At 43.9% G+C, this 10,069-nt stretch overlaps 1 protein-coding gene across 1 annotated transcript in view; it reads left to right on the top strand.

Annotated features, from left to right (window-relative positions):
* The first annotated feature begins 6,117 nt into the window (after positions 1 to 6,117).
* DGKD (diacylglycerol kinase delta) overlaps positions 6,118 to 10,069 on the top strand; it is an 84,561-nt gene continuing 80,609 nt past the window's right edge. The window contains exons 1-2 of the mRNA XM_008065106.2: positions 6,118 to 6,327; positions 7,822 to 7,902. Coding sequence (XP_008063297.1) covers positions 6,193 to 6,327; positions 7,822 to 7,902 — 216 coding nt within the window. The 5' untranslated portion in view covers positions 6,118 to 6,192. The remainder of the gene's footprint in view (positions 6,328 to 7,821; positions 7,903 to 10,069) is intronic.

Genomic DNA, 10,069 nt, shown 5'->3' with positions numbered 1-10,069 from the left:
CTCCAGCCTGGGTGACAGAGTGAGACTCTGAAAAACAAAGACAAAACTTATGGAGAGACACCGATGATGGCTGGTTGGTGAAGAATCCGTGCCTCAGAACAGTACAGCAAGCAGATTTATAACCAAAGCAAGCAAGTTAATCGTTCAAATGCCTATATAGTGTTTACAGTTACATTAAGAGTGATGTTGATAGTATCTTTAGGTTTGCTTGATCACCTGCGTCCTATGATGTTACCTGCATCCCATGACTCATTACTGATAATATGCATATCCGTTACAGACCAGCCTTGGCCAGAGGCCACTTTCTGAGGGAGGAGGCAGAAGGAAGCCAGGCATAGGGGAAAACAGTCTATGTCTCTAGATGATACCTCACAGTCTGCCATGTACCAGCTGTGTGGCCTCAAGTGAGTTACTTAATTCTTTGCCCCTCAGTTTACTAATCTATAAAATGGAAATATTACTATCATCTCCCAAAGTTGGTATAAAGATTAAAAGGTGAAAATGACTCATGTGGGTAGTAGATATGGTATATATTAAGTAAGTGTTTAAAATATCTTTACATCTTGGAAAATGTTGCACTTGCCTTATGTTTTGTGAACAAATTATTTTCTGGTTGTTTCCTGTTTATGAATTTTCTTTATAAACCATAGAAGAAGCTTTGAGAGAGGAGTAAGGAGGCCTGAGATTTCTTTTTTGATCTGTTATTAGCTGCTTAACCTTGAACAAGTTACTCAGTCTCTCTGTTGGCTAGTTTTCTGGTTTGTTAATTGGAATGTTATTGCCTGTCTCATAGACCACAAGTGTTTGTTCTGTTGAGAAGGCAAATACGTCTAAAAATGCTTATGGAAATTTCAAGTGATATGCATGTTTATTGCAATACATTTTACCAGATTTTTTCCCACTGACACATTCTAATAGTCCCTTTCTGTATTAATTTCTTATGCTAATATTTTCACTTTTTTTGGCCTTTTGCATTTGGATGGTGTTGTCTAACAGGTTTATCTTTTACCTGACTTTTTTGTTGTTGAAGGATTAAAAAGGTTTAAGGACTGATGGATGACTGAAGTGAACATTTGGCTAATTTTTACTCCTTTCTCCTTTTATTTTATTTTTATTCTGCCTTCCCTGTTCCTGCTCCCTTGGGCAGGCTGGGGGCTTGCTGCCATCTCAGCCCCAGAGACACGTTCCTTGGTTGGCTCCCTTGATTCTCTTCATTAGTTACCTGCTTGGCAGATGCTTTTCATTTGTTTCTGTCTTCTACCAAAGGTGAAAATTCTCACATTTACATTCACAACATACTAATAGCCTGAAATTTTACTTCTATCCTTTTATTGAGTAATTTTATTTTTCTCTTTACCAGTTTACATACAAAATAATACATGCAGTATATACATAGTTGTGAAGCATGGTCATGAACTGTGCACATGTGTACCTACCCACCCAGCAGAGCACCAAGGTGCTCCCCATGGGCTCTTCTGGCCCATCTCTGAGGGAAAGTGTCTTTTTGAGTTTAGTTGCCATTTGTCTTAACTCCTCTGGTAAATGTGTGGGTCACGTTTTATGCCCATTTTCTTTTTCTTTTTTATCATTCCACAGGAGTCCTTCGTATGTCCTAGCTACTGACTCTGGCTGTCAGCAGTAGCGCACATATTTGAGACCACAGCTTTTCTTTTCTCTTTGTGAGGTAGGTGTCTCTGATGAGCAAAATTTCCCTATTGTAATGTAGTTGAGTTTAGCAGTCATATCTTATGTTTAGCATTTTTTTCTAATCATATTTAAGAAACCTTTCCCAATTCCAAAGTCATAAATTCTTCTGTATCATCTTGTGAAGGTTTTGAAGCTTTGCCTCTTGCATTGCTTCCGGAATCTGCCTGGAGTGTTTCCCAGATAACCTTGTGGTCTCAGCTCATTTGTGGAATCACTGCTCCTCCCTCCAGTCTGTAGTGCCACCTCCATACACACCAGCTTCAAATCTGCGGGGGTCTCCTTCTGGGCTGTCTTTGATCTCCAGATTCCACTTCTAATAATTGGCTGTAAGGATAGTTGGGTCCATATGCAGGTATTTAGTTTCAAGAGCATGAACTGACATTGTTGGCAGTACTGGGTGAGTGGGTTGCATTCTCAATGTTCTGGCAGTGGGAATCAGTCAATTGAGGGCATGCTGGTGCAGTGAAATGCTCTGTAGTCCATGAGAACATAATTACTAATATGGGCACATAGTGCCAATATATTGTGACAGAAAGAAGTAGCAAGTTAAAGTACAGTATGTACAGTATGATTCCATGTTTCTAACAAGTTAAGAGATTGCAAGTTTTAAAAAACCTGTTGTTGCTTCCTCTTGTCCTGGTTGTCCTTAGTATGATCTGATGGCTTTGTCCTCTGTCAGGCCAGCACATCTACCTTGGCAGGGTCCTCATGGCCGCCCTCTGTGGTCTTCTGCCAGATCTCATTTCTGGTTTTGCTGCTGCATTTGACATCACAGATGTCATCGTGGTGCTTTCTCATCTCTCCTGGGTTCTGTCCACTTTCTTCTCATTCTTCTTTCTGGCCTCCCCTTCTCCTCGCTGCCCCTGTGTTGGTGTCCCTGGCTTCCCATTTCTCTGGATCCCTCACACTTTACACCTTCTTGTAGGAGACCTAGGAACCTCCTTCCCACATTAAACTGTCTCTTATACCAGAGACCTGCAGCACTGGTTGTTGGCTTACTTCAGACTCCCTGATGTCCTCAAGGCCCATGGAGTCAGCATGTCCCAAATGAAACCCACATCCCCCCTTCGAGCTGGATGCTCTGGAGTCGTCTGGGATTTCTGTCCCATCTCCTCCTCTTTCCCCATTGATTTCTTTGTCTTTCCAAATCTCTCTCTTACCTGTGTCCATATCTCTTTCCACAGACTCTCATTGTTACCAACTTCCCCCCTCACATGAGTTTCTGGAGTATTCTGCCTGCCTCCAGGTTTCACTCCCTTCCCCTTTTCACATTGTGGCTACGCTCATCTTTCTAGAGTCTATTTCTGAGCCACCACTCCTGGATTTGGGGCCCTATAACCTAGCTGATAATGGCCAGGCAGTGATCTGCGGCTGTCCCCCACCTTCCCACCCTTACTGGGCTCTGTGTCTAGTTCCAAGAGCTGCCTGTGGGCCTCTGTCTGCCAGCCCCTCCTCTCCAGCTTGCTCAGATACCTGCTCGTCTCCCAAAACCTGTTGTGTGCAGTGTCCCTCAGGGGACATTGCTTGCTCCCTCTGTGCCCTGAGCCCTGCATCCCAGAACACTCCCATAGGTACACGTTCGTCCTCTGGTCTGAGTTCCCACCCATGGAGCCCTCAGAGCCCAGCATAGTGCCTGGCACCTAATGATCCGGCTGTGTGTTGGAGGAAGGAGAGAGGTCCCCAGTGACTTCCAGAGGGGGAGCATCCTCATCGTGGGCCTGGGTCCTGCTGGCCCCTTTTAGACAGAGAATGCCTGGCAGGGGAGTGTTTGACCAGGGCTCAAGGAGCTGTTCCCTGGTTTGAAACCGCTTTGAAGGGCATTTCCAGAGAGACCACTGGAGACCTCACTTCTGAGGTAGGTGCCTCTGGTGGTCTTGGGCCTGTGGACTTGGCATGTGTCCATCTGGTAATTGGGTGACTGTGGCTCCCAGGGCCACACTTAAGCTCAAGCTTGCTGGTCTTCATTGGGTCTCCTCACTGAGTCCAGTGTTGGGATTTGTTTCCTGCATAAGCTTGGAGGTGGGCGAGTGTTCACTTCTCCACTTGTTGCTCTTTACCTGACTGGTGGCTGAGAGTTTTCCCAGCACCTGTATGGGTTGCAGCTATGTCTCTGATGGTAAAAAGGTTATCCTGGGTGGCTTGGGTGACAGAGCTGGCTCTTCTCTTTGTGCCAAAACCTGGCAAAGTGACTGTAAGAGCCTGGCCTGGTCTGAGCGAGCTGTGCCAGGGGATCTGGCTCTCAACTCTCGCTCTGCTCTGCAGGGTGAGGAGGGGCCTTGCCAGCCAAGCAGCATTTCCTGTGGGTGTCTTTCACAGACTGCCACATGCAGAAAGCAGCAGATTATTTAGGGGTGCTATTTTCTTGACCACTTTTAGTTCACTGCCTTTGACTGAGTGTTTAAAAATATTCTGCAGCATATCAATAGTATTCATGGACAGCAAATCAGAAGAAGAAATGCAGTTTCTGAGAAAGTTTCAAAAAATAATGGTCTCTATCTTTTCCCCAGCCTTTTCTGCTGAAACCCACCAAAGTCTTTTTCTGAGCACTCTTGTTCTATAAATAGAGCAGTGGCTCTCCTTGGGCAGCCCAAGATCGCAGACTCTCATCCGCCCTCTGAAAGATGTGTGTGTGTGTGTGTGTGTGTGTGTGTGTGTGTTGTGTGTGTGTGTGTGTGTGTGTGTTGCAATAAGTGTTTTAATTTTGCTTTTTCTTTTACGTAGGAGGTGTGTAGCAGGAGACGCAAGAGAAAAGACTCTAGTATCTGTCCTTTAACTTATAACTTTTCTGGGTTTTGGCTTGTTGGTTTGTTGTCTTTTTCTAAAAATTTGCATTTAGGAAGGAGATGGAATCGATTACTTCTCCTGCAGAGGTAAGGAAGATGAATGTGGGATGAGAAGAGGTGTCTTCACAGAGCGAGACCTTTGAGGTCATCAAATAAAGGGTCTTGTGATTTGTGTTTCCTGCATCCATGGATTGGCACTGTGCTGTACAGATGTATTTGAAATGAGTGTCACTCATGTGTACTTGGATCTGAAAAGGATGTTCGAAAACAAACTGGTTACCAGTCTGTGCCTGCCACGGACTGGTTTATATCCTAGCTACCAGGATCTAAAGGGAAGCTTTCTCTCTGCCCTGGGTCATCCTAGTTCTGTTTCCAACAGGACCTGGATGCTAATGACTGTAGCCTAGAGTTTGGGGGTGAGGGTGGGGTGAGAGAATCTCTTCTGCCTCATCAGAATACTTGATCGTTGGGTACTGTGTTCTTCTCCTTCTTCCTGGCACTCTTTCATTACTGGGGAGAGAAGGTAGGCGTCTTCTCCAGAAGTCTGAGGTGAAGGTATAAGCCACAGAGTGAGTAAGTGGATTCTTCAGCAGTTTTTCCTTGGGTTGATCCTCTAGAGGTGGAAACGGCTGCTGTTCATATTACCAGGCCAGCATCGAAATCATGGAGTTCATCATGATTGGCACATGGTGCTACGTGGAGCGTCTTGGAAGTGTTCGTGTGTGCTGGCATGTACGTTTGGATGCCCCGTGCTGGGATAAGGAGAGGAGATCCCAGGGTACTGTGTGCTTGCCTGCACCATCTGCCCAGTATGGTCCTGTGCCTGTCCATGGTTGATAGTGTGTGCAGCTGGAGGCCTTCTGCAGCACTAGAGTCAGATTTTTGCCTTCATGCATGTTGTTGATTGGTTTGACTGTGTTAGTGGTGAAGTTCCTTGAGCACTTGACTTCTTGGTGTTGGGGCGGGCTCACGAATCCCACTGAAAGTTCTGGCGTGGGACACATAAGGTAAGGGGAACAGAAGCCATTCTCCCTCTGTTCATGGCTTTGATTGAGCCAAGGTGAGTGGACTGCTGTCCACTTCTGGATTCTTTTAAGAGGATATCTCCTGTTGTGGGGTGGCACATCAGATTTGTGGAATGAGATTTGTGGAATGAGATTTTTTTTGGCCAAGGCACTTCTCTCTCATGGTATGTGCAGATGTATATGCCTGTCCTATGAATGGTGAAGAGGGCTGAGGGCGCAGGCCTGGAGCCGTGCTGAGCCCCGGAGCAGCCGACGTAGACAGTTTTGGCAGCATGATCCTGAGAAATGGCAAGAGTCCAAAGAACATGGAGACAGGGCCAAGAATAGCTGAAAAATACCAAATGCTGAAGTGGGAGAATGCTTTGGCCTCATGTCCCAGTCTTCCTCCCAGCTGCTGCTTACTGTGGTCTTGTGAGCCTCAGTATCCCCTTCTACTCATCTCCTGGCATATCCAGAGCACATGCTGGGCCTCTGGTACCCTTGCTCAGCACAGGCACACCATCAACCCTTAGAGGATTGGTGCACTCTCTCCCTTCCCGGCTGTGCTAGTCTGTTCATAGGTCAAAGTCTGGTGAGAGTGTGAGAAATATTTTCTGTTACAGACACAAATGTGCATCAGCCACAACAGGGTGTGCTTCAGTTGGAGGAGCAAAAGGGCACCTTAAAAACACAAGTTCATGAATATGTTTCTGTACTTTCAGACCATCATCAAAGAGGGGATGCTGACCAAACAGAACAATTCATTCCAGCGATCGAAAAGAAGATACTTTAAGCTTCGAGGGCGAACGCTGTACTATGCCAAAACGGCTAAGGTGAGACACGGTATAGGAAGCACGTGGGTGAACACCCTGGGGACTGCAGGGAGGAGTTGGGGGGGCTTCGAGTCTCAGATCATTATTTTCAGCTAATTTTTAGTGCTCTAGGCTGTCAGGTTTATTTGTCTCGAGGCTTGTTTTATTTCTTTTAAAAATTAATTTTTACTTATTTTCCTTTCTTGATGTCATCACTAGTGGGAAAAGGAAAAAGGGGTCACAGCAATAACCACATTGCAATTGGATATCTTTCTTTCAGAAAAATGGGGGATCACAGGCTTATGAATCTGTCACTATGGACTGAAAGTTTTTTTTGAGTGTATTGAGCTTCTTAGTGTGTGACTAGAAATGTGAAATTCCATATTTCTGGGCTTTCTGGCAATTAGCCTACTTTCTGTGTGCCCTAGTGTAGTAAGACTTAAAATCACCAAGTGGATGCAGATGCAAGAAGAGGAGCCAGTGAAAGTCAGACTGCCATGTTTAAATGAATGTGGTATTGGACTTTCAAACACCAGTGTGTTGGCTGGTCTTCTGAATACTTGTATTTTTGTATCAGTATTGGTGCCAGTAGTGATATTTTGTTATTTAAAAAATCTGAAAGTGTAATAATTTACATTTTGAGATGTATCCCTAGGAAATTATTGCATTGAAATTTGAAATTGAACAAAGCAGCTTGTTTAGAAAGGTTCTGACCACATCCTTCATTTATGCAAAAAGAAAAGTAAAAAAGCCTCTTACAGTTATTTTAAGTCTTTTTAGGAGGAAGGAGGAGATTACTTAAATGGCTGAGTCTCTTTTCTTAGCTATTAGAATTTCCTCCAAGGGTTTTGCGTAGAGTCGTCGTAGAATAGAGGGAGTGGGAGTTAAAGGGGAGTAGAGTGGTGGTGGAGGTGGGCTGAGGGAGAGAGGAGATTGAAATGGAGGCAGGTCAAGGCCTAATTCCCAGGCCCTGCCCTGCAGCTTCACCGTCTCTCTCCTGGACTAGACTCCTGCTCTGCTGCCTTGTTTTCTTTCATGGCCAGATCTCTTCTATTTGGGCCTATCTCTTTCCCCTTAGAATAACTTATTTAGGCAGGACTTTTCTCCTTAAACGTGCTAGCTGCAGAAACTAAAGCCAGGAGGACAGAGAGTCCTCAGTCCAGACCCCAGCTTTCTCAGGTGGGATACTATGTGAAGACATATTTCATATTTAAAAGTGAATTCGCTGATATTAACAGTAGTGTTTTGGTGCTACAGAAAATGCATACAGAAATACTAGTATTGTTGGTTTTTTGTTGTCCTTGGCTCCAATGATGCAATCATAAATGAACTCCCTGGATTAAAAAAAGAAATCATGGCACTGTACCTGTGAGCCTGATGCTCTTGGTTAGAGGGGTGGTTTCAAGGTACTTAGGTATCTGTAGGTGCTTGGTGGGGTTGGACGTCACGGTGGACAGTGCTGGCTGGTTTCTTGAGGACCTGCCTGTTTTGGTCCCTGTGTTTATCTCCTTCCAGTCAATCATATTTGATGAGGTGGATCTGACAGATGCCAGTGTGGCCGAATCCAGCACCAAAAACGTCAACAACAGTTTTACGGTAAGACCTTGGAGTCATATCTTTCTTGATTCTTCACCACCTTTGGCTTTCCTTTTTGATTTCAACAATGTGTGCAAGCACTTAAACTTTTTCATCTTTTTCTTTCTGATTGCAACAATTCTGGTAAAATTTGAATTGGATGCTTGAAAATAATACTGTGGTTGGAGAATAACTGAGAATTTGGCACATGTAAGCATGAAGAATGAGAAGGACTGAATTAATGTTTTTGATGTTTTGTGATTTACATCTTAACAGTTCTGTGCAGTTTTATTTTTGTGTGTTTGATTATTGTAGAAATAATCAGAAAAGTATTGTAGAAATAAGCAGAAAAGTATGTTAAAGCAATTAAAAAGCAACCAAATTCAGCCACCTGAAAACAGGCTGTTAATATTTTGGGTTTTTAAAAATTTTTTATGTTTAAGGTTTTTTCCTCCCAAATTTAAAAGCCATAAAGGACTGTGTGAAAGTTCTAAATGCAAAAAGTCTTATGGTCTCACCACTCAGAGGTGGCTACCTGCTCACTCTAGAGTATTTACTTTGTTTCTGTACATCTGTGTCTTTACCTCCCTGCACCTATGAGCTCACACTGAGCCTTTTGCTTTACATCTAGTTTTCTTTCCCCTGAACAATTTATGGTGGACATTTTCTCATGTCAGTTGATCTAAGTGTTCATTATATTATTTGGTGGATATATATATATACATATATATATTCTATATATACTATTTTCTTGTATGACTTTATAATTTTGGCTTTATGGGCTGACTTTAGAACCTACCTGTGTAAGGTATGACTCTAATAATAGCACTAGAATTTTTTTTTGTTTGAGTTGGAGTCTCACTCTGTCGCCCAGACTGGAATGCAGTGGCCGCTCCCGGCCACTGCAGCCTCGACCTGCTGGGCTCCGGCGATCTTTCTGCCTCATCCTTGAGTAGCTGGAATTACAGGCGCGCGCTACCACGCCCGGCTAATTTTTTTTTTTGATTTATTGTAGAGATGAGGTCTCGAACCCGCGGGCTCAGGCAATCCACTCACCTCAGCCTCCCAAAGGCGCGGGATTACAGGCTGAGCCACCGAGCCCGGCTGCACTAGAATCTTTAAAAGTCATTTTTCTTTTTTTGAGTCAGAGTCTCACTCTGTTGCCCAGGCAGGAGTGCAGTGGCATGATCACGGCTCACTGCAGTGTAGACCTTCTGGGCTCAGGCAATCCTTCCACCTCAGCCTCCTAAGCATCTGGGGCTATAGGCGTGCACCACCACATCTGGTAAATTTTTTTTTTTAAAGAGATGAAGTCTCGCTGTGTTGCCCAGGCTGATCTCGAACTCTTGGGCTCAAGCAATTCTCTTGCCTCAGCCTCTCAAAGTGTTGACCACTCACAGGAATGAGCCATTGTGCCTCGCCAAAAATAATTTTTCTTTATGTTATTAGGCTATCCTATCTAGACATAAAGTATGCCCCCTAATTTTTAAAACAGTCTCACTGTGTCGCCCAGGCTGGAGTGCAGTGGCACGCTCACGGCCCCTGCGGCCTCAACCTGCTGGACTCAGGCGATCCTTCAGCTTTCCAAGTAGCTGGAACCACAGGCATGTGTCACCATGCCCAGCTAATTTTTTGATTTATTATAGAGGTGAGGGCTTGCCATGTTGTTCAGGCTGGTCTTGAACCCCTGAGTTCAGGCAGTCCTATTGCCTCCATCTCCCAAAGTGCTGGAATTACAGGATTGATTCACTGCACCTGGCCTCAGTCCTTCTTTTGTAACTCAGTCAAGGTGAGTCGTTTTCCTTGTGTATAGGATCTGATACCTTGGGTTAGTGTTAGTTTCAGGTACTTTCAGGTATAATTTTGTTTTATTTATTTATGGATTGATTGTTGATGTTACTGATATAAAGGGGATTTTTCTTTCTCTTTTTAAACTTCTTATTTTGTGTTGGTGTAACTGCAAGTGGTTTATTCCTCACTTTTCTGGGAATATTTGTACCTTTTCTCCATTAATATTGTTCTCTCCTTCTTGGAGAGAAGAGACTTTTTTTTAACCATGTAAATTAATTATCCTTTCATCTGAGGTTTTTGGAGTTTTTAATAATAATAGGTGTTGAATTTCATTGGCATGTTCTGAGCATTTAGGTGTTTAATTTGGTTTTGGTTATTTGCACATTTTCTAATAATA

The sequence above is a fragment of the Carlito syrichta genome, unplaced genomic scaffold, assembly GCF_000164805.1.
Source record: "Carlito syrichta isolate Samal-C Ts95f unplaced genomic scaffold, Tarsius_syrichta-2.0.1 Scaffold308158, whole genome shotgun sequence".
Classification (NCBI taxonomy): domain Eukaryota; kingdom Metazoa; phylum Chordata; class Mammalia; order Primates; family Tarsiidae; genus Carlito; species Carlito syrichta.
This window is presented reverse-complemented; position numbering and strand designations above follow the sequence as displayed.